Genomic DNA, 24,576 nt, shown 5'->3' on the forward strand with positions numbered 1-24,576 from the left:
GTGGTCATTGGGTTTCACATGGTCCGAATGCAAATAAGCATTCCTATTTTCTTCTCTTAGAATAAATGCCTTTACATATGTCAATGGAAGGCAGTGGATGACCCCTCTGAATGTTGCACTTGAATTAGGAAAAGGAATAGAGTTTCTGAGCTGCTCAAGGTCTACAGACAAATTGAAGGTGCCAGAGTCATCAAGAATAAAATCTTGAAAAGACTGGAAATAGCTAATGCTGGCAAGGATGTGGAGAAAGGGGAACCCTCCTGCACTGCTGGTGGGAATGTAAGCTAGTTCAACCATTGTGTAAAGCAATATGGAGGTTCCTTAAAATACTAAAAATAGATACACCATTTAGCCCGGGAATTCCACTCCTAGGAATTTACCCAAAGACGACAAACTTCTCAGATTCAAAAAGACATATGCACCCCTATGTTCATCGCAGCACTATTTACAATAGCCAAGATATGGAAGCAACCTAAGTGTCCATCAGTAGATGAATGGATAAAGAAGATGTGGTACATATACACAGTGGAATACTATTCAGCCATAAGAAAGAAATATATCCTACCATTTGCAACAACATGGATGGAACTAGAGGGTATTATGCTCAGTAAAATAAGCCAGGTGGAGAAAGACAAGTACCAAATGATTTCCCTCATTTTTGGAGTATCACAGCAAAGCAAAACTGAAGGAACAAAATAGCAGCAGACTCACGGACTCCAAGAAGAGACTAGTGGTTACAAAAGGAGGGTGGGTGGGGAGGAAGGGAGAAGGGGTTTGTGGGGTATCATGATTGGTGCACATGGTGTGTGTGAGGTCACAGGGAAGACAGTGTAGCTCAGAGAAGACAAATAGGGACTCTGTGGCATCTTACTACACTGATGGACAGTGACTGCAATGGGGTATAGGGTGAATGTAACAACCACATTGTTTTTCTTGTGAAACCTTCATAAGAGTGTATATCAATGATACTGTAATAAAAAATAAAATAAAATCTTACTCAGCAGCAAGAGAGTATGTATGTAGGCAGGGAGGGAGTAAATATTTAAGTATATAACTATGTAGGCAAAGAAAAAGCATGGAAAGCTGGTGAAAAGACTGCAGATCTCAAGAGTTAATCTTCTATTCCAGACTACTGTTGATGGAATGTGTAGTTTTTTTTTTTTGTTTTTTGTTTTTTGTTTTTACATTCTAATAATATCTTTATTCGGTCATTTGAAAATCAACTTTACTGTTTTTCTGGCTGGAAAGTCACATATGCTAATCATGAAAACTGCAAATAATACAGAAATATACCAAGTATAGACACATATAAAGAAATAGAATGTGTAGTTTTTTTAACTATAAAAATAATTTAAACTCAGTTCTGTAGTGGAATGACTATAATCTTGAGATATTAACCAAGAAATATCATCATTTGGGGACCATATTAACTGTATAGTATTTAAAAAATTAATAGGAAATATGGGAATTCCAGTAGTACTAAAGATAAGAGATCAAGGTGAGGAGTAGATAAAGATCTGTAACTGGTACAGGAAGCCCTGTTTTGTAAAGTACACTAAAATACCATAGTGATATTTCTTCCTTATCAAGCCTCCCACTGTCTTGTATTAAAGTTAAATTTGGGTGAATAAGCTTCATGTTTTAAATGAAAAATCAAGAGGATTTGAGGAGGGTCCTACAACACTAAAAAATGTCCTTTAGTGAATTACTTCCTGAATAAGAAGCCAAAAGTACAATGTTTGTATGTCCCCTGAAATGTTGAGGAAACCAACACGAAGTGACATGAGCTAGTCAGACTCCCCACCTGTTCGGTAGTTTATCTCTATTCTTTATAGAAACTCTCCGCAGGTGTAGAAAGTGACAGAAAAGGTCAGTGCCATATTTTGGACGTGCCCCAGGTTGCCTCCAGGTTTCGGTAAACACTAAATATGGGCAGCACTGCCTGGAACAGTGACTTTGCTGCGGCCACTGGGCTTCATTTTACTGCCGTCCCTCCACCTCGTGTGTGGGCGTCAAGTTTTTGGCTAGCGCTACAGCTAAACAGGGCGAGGGTGTCTCATTTACAGAGGTATAGATCTTGGGAGAAAATAAAACGTGGCTGGAAAATTACTGGGAAGACAAATGATCTAATTTAACCCAAACCACTTTTTAAAATACAGATGAACAGAACAATAACAGTGGAAAATTACAGGAACCCAGATTCCTGGCAAGGATTGAAACCTGAGGATGCTGATTATCCATGTCACTGGAAGAAGTTAGTCCCACAGGTAGCCTCGCCTACACGTGTACTTCTGAATTTTCCCCACTTCCTCGAACATCAATTTTCTGAGGACCTGGGGTGTGAGAAAGGTTTTTAAGCTGTATTTCTTTGGCAACAATAGTGAGATTGCTTCATGTCATAAAAAGTGTAACAGGATCGTTGAAACTGTGGCAGAGGGGCAGTCTGATGTATCAGAGATTAGACGATGGTCCAGCAAGGCAGAATCATTACCTCGCCCCGTGTCCCATGAGCTCTTCTAATCCAGGATGAGGCAAGTAAAGGAAGTATTTGTCTGACTAAACATAAAAAGTGAGACCTTCAGCATTTCATATAATCATCTCTTGCTATTTTTAGGGAACAATACCAGTTTCCAACTCAACACCTTTTTGCAGAAGAATTTGAAAAACCAGTTCTATGTGAGCAACGTGACTATGTTTATACCACGGGGCTGGAATGGCTGTTACAAGATCAGGATCCCACAGCCCTTGGCATTTCCTGAACTGCGAGGCCATCCCTCTTGATGCCCTGTTGCCCTGACAAGCACCTGTCTTTTGAAATTTGGAGATTACCTCCCTCGTTGTCTGTCAGTGACATACTTAGCTCTTAGCAGGGTTCTCTCAGCTCCTCCAGGGTCTGAATAGACAGATTCTCTTATCTCATCTCTAAACTTGGGATTTTCTTCTCACAACACCTAACTTCTGTTACAGGATCTGGCTCCATAGGGGAACAGTTCGTCCTGTATCCCAGTTGAGATCCAAAGGACATGGAAGAAAAGGGAGCCAGGAAAAATCTTTGCTTAAACTTTACATTTAAGAGGCTAATTATGCGGCCCAGTGTTGCATTCTATTTACATCCTTGTATCCACAGTTGAGCAGCCTACTTTTATCTGATACCTACGGGGTGTCCAGTGTGGTTTAGTAGAAATAGCAGTGGAAGCCCCTGCCTGCCTCTTGAGAAAATACCAGAATTTCAAGAATGTGCACAGTGCTATGGCCATTGCTTTGCATATTTTAAGTACATAGATTCTACTCAAAATAGATTTATTTACCCAGAAAACCAAGCCTGCAGCTGGAGGGTTTTGTTTATGAATGACCTGATATAAGCTGTATGTGACAGTTAATACATTCATTTGTTCACGTGTTGGTTTTCAGCTATGTATGAGGCATTGTACTGAGTAGATGTAGGAAAACCACGGACAAGTAAGGCCAATCCCTGCCTCAAGTAGCCTGGTGAGATGTGTGGTCAAGGGAACAGGAGCCACAGTACAACCCATGACTGAGTAGAGGAGCCACCGCCTGTGCAGGCTGCTGTAGGGCTCAGAGGGGAGCGGATGAGGAGACGGTTTCCCAGGAGATACAGCTCCTAAGCTGATAAAGAGTTTACCAGGTGAATGGGATGGGGACGAGGTCAAAGCAATTCTTTGTAGAGAAGAGTTTAAGCAGAGGCCTTTAGGTGGTATATCCAGACCACTGCAAATGGTTTGGACCTGATACAGTGCAAGGGCACATGTAGAGTTGAGACCAGAGAGATGAGCGAGGTCAGACCATGAATGGCCTTTACAATCATTCACTCATTGCACAGATATGTATTGGCTGTGCCGGACACTGATACAGGCACTTCGAGAACATTTGCAGAGCCCATAGTCCATAAACAGTTTGCAGCCCTGAAGCCCCTTGGATGCAGTTTCAGCAATTTGGATTTTTGCAATCTGACCACAGGGTGGAGGGTTGGAGGAGGGCTTGGCATCAGGAAGGCCCCTGGTGACCTGCCCCAAGGCATGATGGTGGGGCTGGAACTGGACAGATTCAAGAGTACCCAGAAATCCATGGGTGTGAGGGATAAAAGGCATCCAAGGCGATAGTCACCTTTCTGGGTGGGAAACCTGGATGCATTCATCCAGACAGGAAACCCCAGAGGAAGGCGATGTCTGCCAGAATCCAGCTAGCCCAGTAGATGGAGAACTCTGTTTGGGAAATGTAGAGTGTGTGTGGCCAGTGGGACATTCAGATGGAGATTTCTGGGTTTGGAGCTTAAGAGAAGTCTCGAGAGAGACATCTGAGAATCCTGAGCAGACAGAGTAGTTGAAGGTGTGGGGGGAAGATCACTGAGCGATGGGGGGAGAGTGAGCAGAGGGGGTGGCCCCATATTGAACCCTGGGAACCCCAATAGTTAAGAGACCAAGAGAGAGAAAGTGTCAAGGAGAAAGAGCTGAAGCCAAAAACCTCAATGTCATTGAAGTCGAGGGGAAAGAAGTGTTTCAAAGGGGGAGTGGCCAACAGGGTCAGACCTGCTGAGGGGTCGGAGGGATGAGGATAGAGACGTGCCCATTTGGTTTAGCAGGAAGAGCGTGCAGGGAGGGGACAGCAGAGGCCAGAACCCAGTGGGTACATTCGACAAATTGCTGTTTGTTTATCACCTGTCCTATGACCAGACCACGTTATGGCTGTAGTTCTGGGGGTGCAGGTAAGATCCCTGCACTTTTGGAGCTGTTGTTCTAACAGGCTGAGGAATAAATGGGAAGAACAAAAGTAGAAATAATGAGAACAGGTAACACTTTGTAGAAATGATCTAGGAAAGGAAGCTGAGAAAGAAGGAGGTAACTAAAGGAAGAGAGGAGTCAAGAGATTTAATTGGTTACCTTCTGAGTAAGAGGGAGTGAGGCAACCCAGGAGGAGGGAGTGGGAGGGACGGGAGGCTGACGGAGCCACTCACAGCCCAGATGAGGGGGGAGACGAGCATCATGCTGTGCAGTGGATTCCAGCCACTCTCAGAGCCCAAGTAGAAGTCTGTAAATATAGATAGGAGTGAACAGGTAAATAATTCAATGAATCCAAGGTCAGAGATTTGCAGACAATGAGTTTCAGATATTGCCAAAGGTGTGGTTAAAGTGATGACCGTGAAATGTAGGGCAGAGTAAGGAAGGGCAGGTGGGGAGAGTCAAGGAAAGTAGAGGTGTCAGAGAGTGACAATTTAATGAAGTATAGATTTGGCAGAGTGGGAGAAATGGGGAGAGCCTCCAGGTTTCCATGCGGCAGCTCCCCACAGGGAGGAGGCATCCCCTCCTGGGCCCATCCCCAGGGGATGCTAGGGCATTGCTGCCTGCGAACCAGGACGCTTGCTGTTAACACCTGCAGGGAGAGATCAGCACGACAGGGTTGGGGGGCAGGTGCAGAAGGACCTCGGTCTGCAATCCAGAGGTGTTTTTGGTCTCTAGACCTCAAGTTTAAAATGTCAGGGTCTCTTTCAGGGTTTAACCCTCTAAGACCATTCACTCCAGGGAGAGCATGTGGGATTTGTGAACCATTTCCCTGGAAGTTGTGTTTCTTTACTTTTTAATATCCTATAGCTTTGCTTAACTTTCTGGAGGGGAAAGTCAGGCACCAGAACACCGTGAGCCTGGCAGACGCTCAGAGATACTGAGGCAGGCAGGGCCCACTAAATGCCTTCTGGACCCGGACGTGTTTTTGCATCTGATGTTCCACATTGCTGAGCGGCTACAGCATGAAAGGGTCATCTGAGGTGTGGGGAAGGCCCAAGGCCATGCCCCATGGGCCCAGAGGCAGGCTGGAATTGATGGGCAGCTGCCCATTCACCACAGTTGGAGTATGGGTGGGTCTCACTCTAATCTGAAGTAAAGGGGCTTTAGTTTGGAAAGCTCATGAATGTCTAGACACTTACCTTTAATCAGCAGGTGGACCTCTGGCTGACTATCTCAGGACAGAATTCTGGCTCGGCTTAATTCATCATGCAGACACCTCAGACATTTAGTTAGCTGAGTTTCAAGACCATGACTATGCCCCTTTACCCGCCTCAGCAGCCGCTCTTCCAGGACTTGGCTACAGTTGCCACAGTGCCCAGCAGTGATGGGGCCAGAACAGTTGTAGCTAGCCAGTTACATGAACCACAGCGGTCAGAACATGGGAGGCTGAGCCCATGACTCAAGCCAAAGCACCCAGCAGCCAGCTTTGATTTCTCCCTTTTCCTCTTGCCCAGCATGTAGTCCTTCACCAGATCTATTTATTTTGTCTCCAGAAAGCTCTCAAATCTACTTCTCTCCACCCCCACTGTCCCACCCCAGTCCGCCATACCACCTTCTCTTACCTGGACTGCCTACAGCAGGTGGACCCCCCCCGTTGGCACCCTGTGCCTGCCCTGCCCTCTCCAGGCCACCCTCCCACCCCCACCGCTAGTATGAGCCAGATGTTTTAATTGCCCCCTGCTGCTCTTAGAGCAAAGCCCATACTCTTCCCCATGACCTGGAATGGCTCAGCATGGCCTACTTTTCCAAGCTGACCTTCCACTTCTCCTTAGTTCTCTTGCTGACTTCCCTTCTGTTCCTTAAAACCTCAAGCCCTCCTGCAGGACTCCGCCTTCCTCCCGCACGCATGCCACTGGCTCCTTCTTGTTCTTTGATCTCAGCTCAGCTGTCACCTACTTGGAGAGGTTTCCTTGTCCAGCCCCTCTGAATAAACTCCTCCAAGGAGTCCCCAGCTCATTAGCAAATGCCATTTCTTCAGTACCTACCACAATAAATGTTTATGGTGTTTGCATACATTTTCCTTCATTCTTTCAAATAAATACCAAACACCTATCCTTGGACCCCCTAGTATGTAGTAGGCCTGGAATGTAGTGTGAACCAAAGCTCTCTGTGCCCTGGAGCTTACATTCAAATGGAGAAGATAGACACTAAGACAAATAAGTAAACAGACAATGTAATGTCAAGAAACAAACATGGCATGAAGAAAAACGGTCAGCAAATTGAGACAGATGATGCAAACAGTAGATGACTGAAGACACGTAAGAACTAATCACTCGCAAGAAAAAATCACAGATAAATGGGTGATGGGTGTTCGATTCAAATTAGTTTTAAAGAAAACTATTTTGAGAAAATTAATTTTAAGCCATATCTCATAGCGTAAGTTCCAGGAGAATTTAAAAGTTAAGTGTGCAAACGAAATGATGAACTAGAACAAAACCTTACCTATGGTTGTGGAAGAATAGCAAAGTCCAAAGGATGGAAGTGAACCCTGTGAAATCATTGCTGAGCTGGATATTTCAGTAACTTACTGTTTCTGCTGTCAAAAGAAAATCATGAAATTAAGGAGTGAACAAATTGGGGGAGATACTTGCTGTAAATGGGAATAATAAAAAGGCCAATAATATAGCATGTGTCCTCGGTTCTAAAGCTCGCTTTTCCTTGCATTTTGATGTTTCTTGAAATCGGGATATGTTTTTCAATCACTGTGTACATTTAACATGGTCATTAAAAATGTTAAATCAGTGGTGTATCTTAGAAGTAGTAACATCTTACAATCAAAATGTGACCTTTTAAAATAAATTTTCTCTGAGCACCTGGAGATGGATGCACTTGACCAGTCCCAGGATTCTGGGTGGGATGCCAACAGAATACACTACAGAAGTCCAAAAGGAAATTAATTCGGAAGATAATCAAGAGATAGGTTTTGACATATATTGAACACAGGATTTATTACCAAGGGCTTCTTGATTTTTATTTTGCTTCAGGGTTAAGGTGTTAGATCAGTTTTGGTAGAAGGAATATTTGCTTCTATGAAAGTCATCATGGCCGGTTTGCTCTGCAAAGGCTGTAAAGGTTCTTTTGGAAATTTTAAAGTTATTATTGGAAAAAAAGGAGAAGAGAATTAGAGATATAATTGGAAATAATTACCAAGAATGAGGTTTTATAATATCAACTTTGTCAAAAGAATGATCATTCCTATAGCTCTCATTCTAGACCTTCCTAAAATCATTTTACCCACTGGTATTTTCCTATAAATACATTTTTTGCTAACAGTGCTTTGCATAGAATGTTCAATTATATAATGGTTGGATGTGTGTCATTTGTCAAAACCCAAGCATGTTCAACACCAAGAGTAAACCGGAATGTAACCTTTGGGCTTTGCGTGATAATGGTGTGTGACTGGGGGCTCATCTGCCCCACTGAGGGGTGGGATGCTGACGGGGGAAGCGGGGGTGTTGTATGTGCACTGGGGTAGAGGGAATATGGCACCTCTCTGGACATGCTGCTGCATTTTGCTGTGAACCTAAAACTGCCCTGAAATATAAAGTCTAGCACTGTGCTGGTCTCAGCCTATCAGTAGTATCACTGTCAGCTAGAAGTGCCTCACCTGGGCCCCAAGGAGCTTGTGCAGATATCTCCCCTTTCAAAGCCAGTATGAAGACTGGACCAGCCCTTATGGTTCTTATTATGATAGCGTGACACTCTTCAGCAATAACCATCAGGAAACTGAAAAAGTAAACATTTATTACAAGAAAAAATGGAAATTACACAGCACATCTAGGGCTACCCAGCAAGGGGGGAGAGAGCACAGGCAGGAGCTGCTGGGGTGGGGTGTCTGCTTTTATTGGGATTCGTTGGGGGGGCCTGGGGTTTCAAAGACTTATTCTTTATTGGTAAATTTAAAACATAAGAGGAGGAATTTAAAGCATGGTGAAGAGAAAAGATGTGATCTGAATGGCCAGTTACCAGAATCAACCAAGATCTCTAAAACAAAGGAGCCTGAATATGGGGAGGTGGCCTGGCTTGTTATCAGGCTGGTGATGTTTGTTCTGCGATGGCCCTCTTTAAAGTGGATGCCTCTTCAGCAGTCAAAGCTTACTGTGAGGGCTGACACTACATCTGCTTTAGAAAATATAAATTACACAGAAAGCTGACTCTCCTGCTTAGTCCTGGTGCCTGTCCCCAAAGACAGAGGTGACGTCCTGGTGCAAATAATGTTCTCTTCAACTGGACATCCAGTCCCACCATCTCCAGCATGATTTATTTGTCTGTCCAGTGGGAAAGGAGGTTTGGAAATGTCATCTTGACAAGGCTGCCAGCACCTCTCAGAGGGTCCTTCATGGAGAAGAGTTAAAATAATCGGAGTATTCTATGACACCCATGTTCTTGAGCAAGCAGCATCCGAAACAGTGTATTTCATGGTGGAATATTACTCAGCCATAGAAAATAATGAAATCTTGCCATTCTCAACAACAACATACATGGACCTAGAGGGTATTATACTAAATGAATAAGAGAAAGTCAAGCACCATATGATTTCACCTATATGTGGAATCTAAGAAACACAAAAATGTAAGACAAAATACCAAGAACAGACTCATAAACACAGAGAATTAGTGGCTGCCAGAGGCAAGGAGAGTGAGGATGGGCGAAGCAGGCGAAGGGGCCAAGAGGTACAATCTTCCACTCAGAAAATAAAAGTACAGGTTGGGGAGTATAGTCAATAATAATGTATTAACTTTGTATGATGACAGAAAGTAACTATATGTATCGCAGTGAGCATTTCGTCATATAAATCTTTAATCATCATGTTGTACACCTAAAACTAGTATAATACTATGTTAACCAAAATAGTTTTTTTTTTTAAATCAGTGTATTTCGTTTGAAGGTTTTCTTTTCATACTTGTCTGCACAGAGCTCAGGAAAACATTTCAAGTTAAAATACAGTAAGAATTCAGTGAATAGCATCCATTGATGATACATTTCTTCAATGCCTTTTTTCATAGCATAGAATTCCCTCTGTGGTGTGAAGGATACTTACATAGCACAGACACAGGATTTCGGGTTATGCAGGCACACACATATGGGCGTGCACGTGCGCACACACGCACAGCACCTTCCTTAAGGGAAAAAAACCATCACCCACTCCCTACAAAGTGGTTGACTCATTTCCACAATGCCTGTTGCTATTATGCAGATTCAGCCTAAAATAAAATTTAGCATGCTAAGCTTTTAACCAGAATGTCTTGGAGTTATTTTCTGATAGTAACATAAAAAATGCTTGTTGGGTTTTTTTTCTATTCCTTCACCCCAATGGGCAGGTACCTCCCTTCAAGAAGATATTTCAAATTGAAGCTAATATGGATGAAAATGAAAACTAAAAGCCTTTATCAAATTACAGTGAGATTTACCCTATAAGCTGCTTAGCGTTTCTATAGGAACGTGACCTGCTGAGTGTTTCTTAGAAGTGTGACTCCCTGGAGATGAGAAGACATTTAATTCTGTGTATGGCTTGTCTTTTCCCCTCTGCAGGCCTTGAACCGGGGCATTGCTGCTGTCAAGGAAGATGCCGTGGAGATGCTGGCCAGCTACGGGCTGGCATACTCCCTCATGAAGTTCTTCACGGGCCCCATGAGTGACTTTAAAAATGTAGGCCTGGTGTTTGTGAACAGCAAGCGAGACAGGACCAAAGCCGTCCTGTGCATGGTGGTGGCCGGGGCCATCGCCGCCGTCTTTCACACCCTCATAGGTAAGGCTGCTGACCGTCACTTAAGGACCTAGCTTTGGAAAGGTCTTACTCCTTTTAGTTGACCTTAATGTGTCTATTGTAATATGTGATTTCTTCAGTAGTCATTCCATACTTCTTGTGAAAATTTCAAGAGATGGAAGGAGTGGAGATTGTGCTCCTACCTTGGCTCAAGAAAAGATGTGTTTTGGTTCTCTGATTCCCAAACCCTGTGTCACAGAGGGAGGGATTTCATTAGTCAGTTATCGGATCTAGGATTAGCTAGCATTTGGTAAGGTCAACAAAATGGCAGGTGCTTTTGTGAGAGACATACCTGATTGTACAGACTCAATCTTAGGAATGATTGTTATTTAGGATTAATGCTTATCAGCAGTGAGAACAAATGACAGCTTGTTAGGTTAAAATTAGCTTAGGGCTTCATTCTGTTTCATTCAAAGACAAGTAAATACTCTTGGCATAACACTCTTTCTGTGGAAAAGTAAGAAAGCTGTATCATACATACAGTGACTAGCCCACGTGTTCACCAAGACCTTAGAAAAGCGCCTTCCCTTAGAGACCAGGGTTTTACTTCTGCTGCCTAGGGTGGAGATAAAACCCTAAGGGCATGATTTCAGAACTTCTTGGCTTTAAAACAGATTGGCTTTCCTGGCATAAACACTGAATGGCACATCTGTTGTCCCCAGTTGCATAAAACCTGTGAAGGACACTTCATACACCCACTGTGGGCCTAAAGGTGGCCCTGGTTGTATGAGACCCACGGATGTCAATGGGGAATAAAGAGAATCAACCCAGGCCGTTTACAGTGTGTTCAGATGGCAGCTAATGTTTGCTCATGTAACTGTGAATCTCAAAATAGAGACCTTGGTGGTTTTCCCTTTTAACAGAGTGTAGGATTTTGTGGTAAAAACTGTATGGAAGACAGGATGCCAGTCGTGGTGCAAATATTCAGAGAAGTGCTGATCCTGATCATTTAATTGGGGCTCAGAGCTTCTGGGTGTGGGGTAGAGAAACGATGCCCTTCTTTCCCTCAATTTATGCCCTGAATACTAACTTGTGGACTGAGTTTTGAAGAAAACTTCTGCAGCTAGATTTGATCTGGGCCATTTTCAAAGGTGGTCTGTATATTTGAGAAAATTCCATAAATGAAAGGAATAGATCTAAGTACATTTTTGTCTAAATAGGTACATTAGTTCTGAATTGCTGCTAATCTTTTTGTTTGAATTTCTAAGTAAACGTAACATTTCCTGTTTTGTCATGGTTGAATAAGACTTCTGGGACCAATAATAACTAATTACTGAATTAGCTGTCAGTAATTACTGAAGAGAAAAGTGAGTGCACTGTGAGGAGCATGGCAACACTGAGATGAAAATGAAGATCATTTTCCAAGTCCAATCTAAGGTTTTCAATTTTAAAATAGAATCATAAGATCCTAACTTTGAACACAAGTGGTTCTACCCCATTCATATTAAGCAATGGTTTTTCATCACTTTCAATGTTTTCGCAAGTATACCTTTTTCCCTTGCAGCAAACAAATGCTCCCCACAATTGCTAAAAAAGAAAAGCACTTACCAACTTCTTTCGAACACTTACCACTCAGATTTTAATGACTGGCCCTCTTATCTGTCGGCCTCATTGCAGCTTTTGGCCTGTCTCTGACGGCTCTCTTGCCTCTGCTGTCTGCTGCACCTTCCCTCCTCCTCCTACGTTTTGTAATCCCTTAAGCTTTTCTATACCCAATCTTTGCCCGTTCTTTGTTTCCCATAATCTTAAACACCAGCTCCAGAGGGAATGGTGCTCTCTGGCCATGTTCTACCTTTTCCAGCATGATTTTCCTCCCATCGGTAAATACTCCCTTCAGTCTGTTTCTACTTTATGTGTCACATACACTAAACACTTACACCCATTTTCACATCTTGGTAATGCTGAAAACAGCTACTTACATTGCTACTTCAGTAGTCAGCTCTCGGACAGCTGTGCTTGTAACCAAGGAACAGTGATGTAGATTTTTTAAAAAGTAACTATTCCAAATATTTTTACTGGAGGAGCCATGGTACGCTCCCCAGCAGGCTTCCTGATGGCATTTGCTTGGACCCATATTGAAATGGGCATATATTCCCTACGTGAACAGCTCCAAGGCGGACCTACAGTACGTCCAAGAAGCTGTATGCTCTCCATTCATCATGCTCAACTCACAGTGGAAATGTGAGCCAGAAGAATCTAGGCTGGAAGCATAATTTCTCTTTATTCTTTTGCTCAGGCAAAACTAGTCTAACTACCTTAAACTTTATTTCTTTTGTCAAGACCTGAGCTCGTTCCCCATTGCCTGAATAACTTTATTTCTTTTGTCAAGACCTGATTTTCAGTGGCGTTTAATATAAGGACCTATGAGAACATAGAGGAAGGATTGGTTCTGAAAATCTTAGGGATTGGTCCTAAATCCCACAGAGCAGGTCATCTCCTAACTGGCTCTCAAGGTGTGAGTTGTATTTTCAGCACAACTGTAATGTTTCTCTTATCTTTGATACAAGATAGAATTTGACCTGGTCCTCTAAATTAACATTTTGCTGTAGCCACAGAAAAGTCCAAATGGCCACTCTCCTTGCCTGTTACGTTTCTGTTCATTTAGTCTGGCCTCAAGCCCGTGGTGTTAGCGACACCGCGGTGCTCTGCACTTCTGCAGTTCCGTGGCCAACTCCTTGTACCATCTGACTGCCTGAGCTTTATGTAGCCCCTGCTCAGGATCTGTTCACGTAGGGAATACACACTCATTTCACTATCAGTCCAGGCAAACGCAATCAGGAAGCTTGCTGGAGAGCATACCATGGCTTCTCCAGTAAAAAGTATTTGGAATAGTTGCTTTTTAAAATCTATCTCACTGTTCCTTGGTCACAAGCACAGCTGTCCAAGAGCTGACCATTAAGGTGGAAATGTAAGTAGCTGTTTTCAGCATTACCAAGATGTGGAAGTGGGTGTAAGTGGTTCCTTTTGCCTTGTTTCCTATTGACCTGTTTATAATATTGGTTCCTTTTCCCAGCATGATGTCTTCTGTTCATTTAATGAATATATTTATCTTTCTTAAGATTATTCTCAAACAATGATAAAATTCACCCATCTTCCCTTATGATGTTAGTATAAATGTAAACTGTAAAGAGATCCACCAGTATTAATAGAACTGATCTACCTGTTTTCAAAGTTGGCTTTGACTAAAGAAGAGAGAGAGTAATAATTGACCTTTAACTCCTATTTAAAATCATCTGGTCCCCCTGTAGCCTAGCAGTGGTCTGACAAAGTATTTATTGAAGAAAATCATCTGTGCGTGTCATCCCAGGTCTAATTGATCAAAAGTTGGGAACAGAGGTGAGGTGGGATAAAAAGATAAAGTGGCCAGGTACACCTTCTCCTCAAGTAGACATAGTTGACAGAAGAGTGTGTGTGTTCACTGATTTCTAGAGGAATGCTGGCCAAAGCTGTTGTCGGCATGGTACAGGTAAACCAAAGTCAAAGTGGGAGGAGTGAGAACCACCCCTGGCCTTGGGAGAGGAGAGTGACAGCAAGAAAACACAAGAGAGGGGGCTCTTAGCAAGGAAAAGAGTGGGAGGCACATCGTAGCCACGTGTTTTCTGAACTGGGGGGAAATGAAGCAAGAAAGAGTTCAGTGTAACCAGGTGAAGGAATCTTGGCACCTGAGAGTACAGTGGAGCTCAGTAGACAACTGGACAGCACAGGGGAGGGGAGGAAGAGAAAAAGGGAAGGGTGCAGGGCAGTGCAAAGTAGACAGAGGAACCCGCCAGGGAGGGGGTTGTGCAGTGAGCTCTACACTGTGTCTGAGTGACCTGGAGATACTTGGATGCCAGTGGGCATTTCTGTGACATCTCAGGGACAACCATATTGAATAAAGCAGATTTATTCGTATCAGTGTGTTTAATACAGCTTTAACCAAGGAAGAGATGTATGTCCTGCATATTTGCTGCTTTATAACCTCATGGTCCCTGAAGAAATTTTGAATATTTAGAAAAACTTGATCATTCTGCATAATCTCGTTGGCTATGAACAAGTGCCTTGCTTAGGTACTCTAAGATATTTGTTTCTTTCAAAGATTGTGTGTTCCCTGAGGCTTCCAGTCTTTGGAGAACCCTGATTCCTAGTGTGGTCTCGCTCTCTCTCCCAATCTGGATGAACTTCCATACTCTATACTTCTCGGTGTCTAATAATCTACCAATCACTGGAGGATCTTCACTTACAAGGGATTGCAACTGTGAGCCATCTCCAGCTTTGAAAAACCTGCTTCTGATGTGGCTCCTGACCTTCACTAACCTGGTGTCATCTCTGGACATCAATTAAGGGTCACAGAAGGCCATTAAGGGTAGAAAACTACAGTGTATGGATTCATCTGTGAGACACCATTTTTTAAAATTTCAGGGCATGGGGTTTGCTACCACCAGACCTTAATTTAGGCCAATGGTCAAGGTGTAGGTGTTATCTTATTGCTGCTCCTTCTTAATTAATCTATAAAAGAGGAAAACTTGCTAACCTTGTATTTGGTGTCATTTGGGTCCAAATTAATTTTCCCTGCATGGAAATTAGTTTTGCCTGACCTCCTACTTCACATTGATGCAGAAACCACTGCTGTGGGTTTTCACTTTCTTGCACATTTCTTCTCTGCAGTGGCCTGTGAGGCCTCGTCTGTGTTCCGAAGCATCCTGGGCAGTCAGCAGAGCTCAGAGGGGCAGGACTTTACAGGGTCCCCTGCTCCTACAGTGAGCAACTGCGGTCCTTTCTAGAGTGGTTCCAGTTGTCAGCCTTCTCCTGTCAACAAACTTTGCCATTATTCATGGATTATATACCAGCCCTGTGAAGGATGAATTGGTACAATTTGACATAATTTTAACCAGCAAGGGTTCTAGGAATAAACAGGCAGTTTCAGTATAGTCTCACAGCTTTGTCACTGTGTAACCAGTCACTCCACTCCTCAGTGACTCAGACACAGCATGTATTCCCGCTCACCAGACCGTGGGTGGGCTGGGCAGTGCTTCTGGATTGGGCCGTGCTTCTGTCTCTGTGGTCAGCTGAGAGGCAGGAGAGACTGCTGCCCTGAAGGCGGGTCCAGATGCTTCTGCTGTTTTGCTGAGCTCTCTTCCACAGTCTCTCATCCTCCACCCCTGGGCTTGTTGAGACAGTTGTGGCCATACTCCAGGGGAGAAGATGGAGCACACAAGGCCTCTTGAGGCCAGGAATCCAAAGAGGACCTCATCACTGCCACTGCACACTGCTGGCCGAGACGAATCACAGGCCAGCCCAGGTCCAAGGAGTAGGGAAGCACGTCCACCCTTTGCCCGGAGGAACCACACAGTCTCATTACAGAGTAAGGATATAAGGAGGACAGAACTGGGAACATTCTTGCAGTCAGTCCACTCCTGTCACTTTTGGGGGATTGTGGATTCACACGTTTTTTCAATATATATTGAACACCTGCTGTGTGGCAAATCCTGGGCTAGCTCCTGGGAATTCAGACCTGAATAAGGAATGTTCTCCACAGAGAAGCAGATACCCTACAATGTATTATTCCAAACTCCACTCTAGGATAGTCTTCGTACCAGTGAGATAGAATTTATGTTTTTGTGTTAAAGTTTCACATTTACTTTACTTTATGCATGTGTTTATGATATCTAAGGCCTAGACAGTGTTTGTACCTCACATCCCCATACCTTCCAGGTATGTGTTGCATGGTGCAGACTATAGATGAATATGTCATATGTCTGTCCTCACGCAGGTAACCAGTGTGTTGGCGCAGTACCTGGTATGTATGAGTCATTGAACCATGTTTGTTGAAGTGATTGAAATATCAGCCATACAAACACACGCACTTTGGAAATGATCCCTTATAAACACAAGGGTGGTGTTACTTGCTCTGTGAAAAGCCTAGTAAACAGAACATAGTGGGCCAACCAATCGTACTAGTGAGACTTTTAAGCATGGACACTTGTCATTTGAATTAGAATAAGGTTTCTCACATTTGCCTCTTAGAGATACACATAGTATCCTGTTACTAAAATAGAAGGAGAGCTTTCTTCTCAATCCCCATGGGAAAATGCAGGTATATAGAAGGCTTTTGATGAATATTACTATTTTGTGGCATTTTGCAACAAGTGCTATTAACTATTGGATAGACAAACTTGAGAACCACTGATTCTGGAAAGGGTCCATCACCTGGTGGGCAGAGGTCCGAGTAGCTGGGATTTGAATGGCCCTTCCGGTTTCCTCTTGGTTGGGCGGGTTCAGACTGTCTGCCTGTAAATAGGCCGAGTGAGTGTCCAGCCACTGCACCCACATCGTGGAATCCATTTGCATCTGTTCAAAAGCCTTGTTTAATTTTCCTTTTTAATGTTATGCTCTTCATAAGAAATACAGGCTGCTTCAAACAATCTTGGCGAAGCAGTTTATAGAAGTTGAAGGTTACTAAGTGCTGTTAAGGCAGCTAGCCTGGTAATTATGGACTCAATGCAAAACACTTTAAACAAATTACCCCCAGCCAACAGCTCCAGCCAGAAACAGCTCAGGGCACAGGAGGGGAGGGAGGGGACTAGGTGAAAACTGGGTTTTACCTGCCCAGCTCACAAGGTGGAAACAACCTTCGTAGTTTTAATCAGACTCTCCCTCTACTGTGTGGAAGAGGAGTAGAAGGAAAGGAAAGAGAACAGGGAGAGAAAGCTGATTTCCTTGACCCTCCAAATTTTTCCTCTAGTTGCTAAAAGAGGACAAGAGGTAAAAAGAAGCCAGAGCAGCCTTGGGCCATCTGTCCCAAAGTACCCAGGTGGCTGGGGCCCCAGGAGAGCCCTGCAGGGGCTGTGCAAGCTGAAGAAAGCAAGTGGGGGACCAGGGGACACATCCTGGCAGAGTCAGTGCGGCCATCACGCCCAGCCATCCCTCAGCCCCTGTTAGACTTGAATTGTTTACCCCTCATTACTCTGCATAAAGGCACTGTTTTTGATGTTTTAGTTAGAATCTTTAATAAGTAGGCATATTTACAAAGGGTAGAGAAGCTTATCTGTACTGATCTCTACCCTCCCAGGCCACCGCAGCAAACGGCATGCCCTGCTCCACTGCTCCAACCCGCCCACCCCAGAGTTGCACGGGAAAATATTTCTCTCTGCCGTTTTCAGAAGCCACTTGCATGGGTTGGCTACAGCTGTCCTAACAGAGTACCACAGGCTGGGTGGCTCAGACGGCCACTGCTTACTGTCCCATAGTCCTGGAGGCTGGGAGGCTGGAAGATCAAGGTGCGGGCAGGGCTGGCTCCTCTGAGGGTCACGAGGGGGAACCTGGCCCAGGCCCCTCTCCCAGCATCTGGTGGTTTGCTGGCCATTTGTGTCACCCCTTGGCTGGTAGAAGCATCGCCTGATCCCTGCGGTCATGCTCGTTGGGCAGCCCCCTTGGGCACATCTGCCTGTGTCTGAGTTTCCCCCTTTTAGGACACCAGTCACATTGGGTTGGTGCTCACTCTACTCCAGTGTGACCTCATCTTAACTACTTTTATCTGCAGTGACCCTGTTGCCAAATAAGGTCATGTTCTGAGGTGCTGGGGACCTGGATTCAACATATGAGTCTTGAGGGGACACAGCTTAACCCACAGCGCTGCCTCTAGTTCTGTCTTTCACCAGCGCAAGGTCCTGGCTTTGACCACAAGTCAAGTCCGCTCAGCTGCCGTGTGATATCAGCTCTAACCTTTACCAGAGAATTTTAGCCCACGAGCTATTCATAGCCCTCCCTGCACATGGCTTCGCATTGCCCTGCTCACCCAGCATGGCTGCTGCCACCATTCCAGCAGCCTCTGTGTGGGAGGGGCAGGGCCATCTCCTTGTGGGTCCCAGCACAGTAAATGTTTCCTGACCAAGTGACAATGAGCGTACAAGTAAACTCAACAGCAGTAAATGTGGAGACAGAATTTCCAAGCTTGGGCACTCAAACAAACCGTTCTGTGTCGTTGAATAACATCTCCATCCTCGCTTCGTGTTTCGGTTGGCCTGTCTCAGGTCTCACTTGCACTTCTAACCTCTTTCCTCCCTGCCTTCCTGGGTCAGGTCAAGCCGCCTCTCATCCACTCTCCTCCGCGTGCCTCCAGATCTCAACAGGACATCGCAGCTGTCTCCCTCCTCGTCCCCTTGCCTTCCCTAGGCTCCTCGGCCATGGGACACCCTCCCCCTGGATTCCTCTTCTGGCTGCCTCGGTGGCTCTGCCGGCCCCGCCACACCCCACACTGACACATCTGCTCACCTGGCAGCACTGGGCCTCTCGTCTGGCATTGGCCTTCCCTGACCCTGCCGTGTTCCCTGGGCCACTCCAGCCCTTGAAGTCACTTCCTTGCAGCCTCTACCCCCGCTGCGATTCCCACGTGCGCATTTAAATATCTTCGATATCATCTGGAAGACCTCACTTCATTCAAAAGTCCCGTGATGCAAGACTAATCCCTAAAAAGAATAGCAGGGTATTTCTTTTTGCCCGTTAATATGATACTAAGTAATCCCTCAAACTTTGAAATGGGGGGAGGGATTTTTATTATTTCATGTAAGGTGAGACTCCTCCTCCATTCTACCTCCTTTCTGATTGTGGAGCGTCTGTGGCTGTCAAGTATTCATATTTATGAAAGAAAGAAAACAGCAGGAACACTGCTGTTTAAGCACTATGAAAAACAGGTTATTGTTTTCCTATATAGCCTAAACATGCTTTAATGAGACAGAAAAACACTTAATATTTTATTTAACCTTTACTAGTAATATCTGCCAGAATGCCGAGGTGATACATTAAGAAGACCTCCCTCTTCCTTCCTTTATACCTGCTGGGCACCTGTGCATTCATTCTGCCTGCACTGGTTAAGTGCCCATTATGTTCCAGTCCCACACCAGTCACAGATCCTGAAGGCGGAGGGACTTGGGAAGCCCCTCACTCTTCCACTGGGGGGAATGGTTGCCACCTTCCTCCAAAAAAATGAAACAAAAGGTATGACACGTGGTGAAAGTTGGCTTTAAAACTTTTTACTGAAAAGGCATATTAACATTTAGAAATTTTCCATTAGTGAATAATTAAGAACACATATAAACATTTAGCTTCCAATGTATCCATCAAGCATTCTTTATTTTTAATAACATCAAAATAATGTAAACCTAAATGTACAATAATAGAAGATTGAGGAAACTTTAGCTCATAAGTAAACCTACAAAAAGGACTTCAGTGCAACCACTAAAATGTAGAAGGATATCATGAAAGATGTGCATGGTTTACAGAGTATATATATATACATATATATATATATATATATATATATATATATATATATATACACAAACAGTAAGATCCTATTTCTAATGTAAATTTTTATATTAAAACACACTCATACCCCCCACGCATACTCCCCACACACACCCATACAAGCACTGGGCAATCAGAACCCAGAGTGTTGTTAACCATGACCCTCTCTGGGTAGAGGGGTGGGATTATAGATGATTTTCTTTCATTCGCTCATCTAAATTTTCTAATTTTTTCTCCAAAAAAACAAATACTACATTTAAAATTGCTTTTAAGAAGTAAAAAGCTAACCTTTTCAAAGAATATTTCTTCTCTCTCACTTACCAACTTTACATCTCCCTGTATGGCCCCGGAAGATGACTGGTTAGCCAGAGACGGGTAAGATTCCTCAAGGGAGGAACAACCTAAGATAGGCACAGTCACAGGGGGGTCATCAGGTGAGAAATTGGGGATCAACAGAGGTGAGGCTTAGAACCTCACCCCCCCTGTTTTGAGAGAAATCTTCTGCATCCGTGGATGTTTTGTTGCCCTTGTCTAGCTTGGATTAATACTTAGTCTATAGGCACACACCTGATCATCTACATTTGCCCTCTTACAGCACTAAATTATGTTTTCTACCTTTATCTTGCATCTACCTACCACTTCAGCATTTTATTTAAAAAAAATAATAATAATAATAATAATAAGGGAGAAATGTGGGATTCACATATAAATCAAGTATAAAAATCAAACGAATAATCATATTTGACCTGATTGTTTATAGTTCATGATGCGTGATCAAAACCAAAAGTTTCTGTGATATGACTGCCCTTGCACTGTTCATCATGTAAGAACTTATTCACTATGTAAGAACTTGTTCACCATGTAAGAACTTGTTTGTTATGCTTCAGAGGATTGGAGACTGTTGAGAATTAGGCTTGGGGTTGATTAATGATTGTGCATTGAGTCCCCTATACAGAATTTTATTGTTGTTAACAACCATTTGATCAATAAATATGAGAGATACCCTCTCAAAAAAAAAAATTGCTTTTAAACTTTCGAGAGAAAAGCCTTATAAAGATAACTTTTTCTAAATATTGCCATGTGTGCTTTTTGACCCTTTGCAGCATACAGTGACTTAGGCTATTACATCATCAATAAACTGCACCATGTGGATGAGTCCGTGGGGAACAAAACGAGAAGGGCCTTCCTGTATCTTGCTGCCTTCCCTTTTATGGATGCAATGGTAAGTAGAGAAGATTGTTGGCATTTTTTCTTTAATGATGGTGAAATACAATGAAAGATTTGCCATTTCAACCATTTTTATGTGTACAACTCAATGGCATGCAGTAAATTAACACAGTGTGAATCCTCAGAACTGTTCTCATCTCATGAAACTACTGTCCCCATTAAACATAACTTGCATTTTCTCCCACCCCCCCAGCCCCTGACAACACCATTCTGCTTTCTGTCTCTTATGAATTTGACTTCTCTAGGGACCTCATAGGAGTGGAGTCACACAGCATTTGTCCTTTTGTGTCTAGTTTATTTCGCTTAGTAAAATGTCCTCAAGGTTCATCCATACTTTAGCATGTGTGAGAATGTCCTTCCTTTTTAAGGCTGAGTGGTATTCCATTGCATGTAGAGACCACATTTTGCCTATCCATTCATCTGTCAGTGGACACCGGGTTTCCTTCCACCTTTTGGCTATTATGAATACTGCTGCTGTGAACACGAGTGTACAAATATCTCTGAATCCCAGCTTTAACTCTCTCAGATATATACCTGCAAGTGCAGTTGCTGGATCATATGGTATTTCTATTTTTAACTTTTTGAGGAATCCTCACACTGATTTCCATAGCAGCGGTTCCATTTCGCATCTCCACCAGCAGTGCAGAAGGGTTCCAGTTGACCACTGGCTTTTAACCAGTCCACCTCGTCAGTTTATTTTATGAGAATTGTCTGTATTTGCCACAAGTGCTGGCAGGAGGCAAGGAAACCCATTTGAAGATTTAATTCAGATACCAAGTTCTTTTCTGATTCTTTCAAGATCAAAGTATCAGAATAGCCTTCTGATAAACTTACCACTTGTATGGCAAACACACCCAGAGCTTTTTAGGATAAGAATCTCTTGAATATATTGATAGGATTTCAGTGCTTTAATAACCAGCTTTACCACATCAGCTGAGGGCAGCTCACTTCCATAGATTAAATGCTTTATCACGATACTGAAGAGTTCTCAGAGAATGCTTTTTCCCTGTTCGTCTGTGTTATAGATATAAAAGAAACTTAGCAAAAAAAAAAAAAAAATTTCCAATAATGTCCCATGCTGGAAAATAAACTCTTTCTTTGGGCCCCGCCTTGGAAGGAGACTTAAAAACATGTTAATCTGTACAGTTTTTTAGCACCCCTTACCTCAGGTTTTGTATACATCAGCTGTGTGAGGCAAGCATCCACCTGTAAGGAGTCAGGCAGCGGCCCTAAATCCTAATCCTAAAATACAGGTGGTCCGTCTTCTCAAATGTTACCAGAAGCCTTCGCTGACCTGTGGTTAGGTTCCTGGCACCATCTCACTGAGTCTCTGATAGCTTCCTACAGTTGGTGTCATAGCCTTAAATATTAACTCTAAGCTATGATGCAAAGGTTCTGATTCTCAATTGTGGTGATGTCACTTTAGGTGGGAGAATTTGACCATCAGAACCCCTGTACCTGGATTTTCTCTTTCTTATCATTAGGTGTATTTACTAGTTAAACATACCTCCCCCACCACACACACATCACACATACACACATACACACATACACACACACACACACACACACACACACACAGGCAAAGGGGTCAGAGTCTGTAAAGCCAGATCCCCGTGGTGCCCACCTGGCCTCTGGCAGCACCATAGTGCTTTCAAATCAGTAGAGAACTGACCCTAAAGACTTAAGAGTACTTGTCCCATCCTCAAAGAACCCAGCTTCTCGGCCGAGTCCATGATACTATGCTAGTGCCTCCCCCGATCTGTATCGGGAGACCATAAACACAGAAGAACTGCAGATCTGCAGTGAATTCCGGGAACTTGGGGCTAAAAATGAATCCAAGACTCCTAAGTGCCCTGTGTCCCACCTCCCTTCAGCCGTCTGTATTTGCCATGAGTTTCTAAAACTCAGTGTAACACCAGAACATCAGCGGTTAGCACCGTTTCTGCCCTGTTTCATCTATTAACTGCCCAAGAGACCCAGCAGTAAGAGACTGCTAATAAAAACCAAAATAATGAGAATTTACACACACACACACACACACACACACACTGGGCAGCATGGCCCTCATAATATTGATAGGAGAGATAATATTTGAATACCACAAAGCTTATCATCCAGATGGCTTATGGTCAACAAAGATAGCCCACCAGCCACTATTTGCAAATGTTATCTACAGTTTGCCTTTCTTTTCATATTTGGCACGTTGGGAGTTAGGCACTGAGGAAGGGAGTGGGTGGAGCAGCTGCAATAGGAAGTCTCGACAAAGACCTAGGGAATAGACCATATTTGTCTTGATTGTGTTTAGCTCACATGAAATGTTATTTCTGTGTCATTCCAGATTATGTATAGGTTAGAAGCATGATCCTTAAACAGATCCTATCTTGAACTTAAAAAACTTTCTCCAAACCTGACATCCCTTGAATTTTTCAGCCATGCTCCATTATAGGACTTTCCTGTTAGTTTCCCTCCAAGGCACCAAGTGGCAAACAAGACCCTGCCCGACCCTGAGCCGCAAGGAACAGTGGAGCCCTAATCAGTCAGTGAGAACCTGTAATGACTGAAATAACTCAGAACCAAATAGACTCCTCATGCCTACGTGGTTCATATAAGGAGAGAGCTGCTGCTCTGTGGCTCCCACTGCTCAGAGAGAGAGGACTGTGTTCCCTCCGTTCTCGGTATTCACCCGGCTTCCCTGCCAGGCACGTGAGCCTATCCAGCATGCCAGTCTGCATATAAATGGTTCTCAGTAAATACTGTGCAGTCACTGATGCCCCGTAAAAATCTAATGTGGATCTAGCCACCAGGCCAAATTATAGTCATTTTACCAGCCAAAGATTTATCGAACCTGTGCTACTGAGGTTTGGGGGTATAAAGTCTGTTTCAGGAATGCCCAGTAAATCATAGCACCCAGAAATAATACAGTCCTGATGGTTTACCTCATGCCAAATTCTTTTCTTTCTGGCAGGCATGGACCCATGCTGGCATTCTCTTAAAACACAAATACAGTTTCCTGGTGGGATGTGCCTCAATCTCAGATGTCATAGCTCAGGTAAATATGGTCTGTGTGTCAGCTAAGCTTACCCAGAGCCCTTTTGTGGTGAGTGCCAGAACCACCTGATGTCTCATGTACATTCATTCACTCTGCGGTGAGCTCCTGTTCTACTCAAGTCAAATGTGGACCTCGATCAAGGTTTGTTAAATGAAAGAGAAAATGAAACCTCCTGGAATATACATATATATAATCTTATTACAATGAGGGTTGTAGGAATTTAAATTCAGTATCAAAGGTTTGGGCCTTTATTTTTAAAGAGTTTGCCTGTAAAATGGCTGTAATTCACAGCTAACCCATGTTTGGGTGGCCATGGTGTCCCTGTGCCCTCAGCCAGGTGTGCACGTGGCCCTCTGTGTGGCCCGACAGTGCATCGCCAATTACTCAGTTCTAGGGAATACTCTTAGGAATTATTCTTAAATGTTGTTTCCCATGTTGTTGCTGCACAG

General features: G+C 43.6%; 1 protein-coding gene across 2 annotated transcripts in view; it reads left to right on the forward strand.

The window, feature by feature from the left end:
* The window catches only part of ANKH (ANKH inorganic pyrophosphate transport regulator), a 135,983-nt gene that overhangs the window by 61,139 nt on the left and 50,268 nt on the right, over positions 1-24,576 (forward strand). For both annotated transcript variants that reach the window (XM_036896660.2, XM_036896659.2), the window contains exons 2-4: positions 10,332-10,548; positions 20,952-21,070; positions 24,044-24,127. In XM_036896660.2, the coding sequence (XP_036752555.1) occupies positions 10,332-10,548; positions 20,952-21,070; positions 24,044-24,127 (420 nt within the window). The remainder of the gene's footprint in view (positions 1-10,331; positions 10,549-20,951; positions 21,071-24,043; positions 24,128-24,576) is intronic.

The sequence above is a fragment of the Manis pentadactyla genome, chromosome 2 (genome assembly GCF_030020395.1).
Source record: "Manis pentadactyla isolate mManPen7 chromosome 2, mManPen7.hap1, whole genome shotgun sequence".
In the NCBI taxonomy this organism is placed as follows: domain Eukaryota; kingdom Metazoa; phylum Chordata; class Mammalia; order Pholidota; family Manidae; genus Manis; species Manis pentadactyla.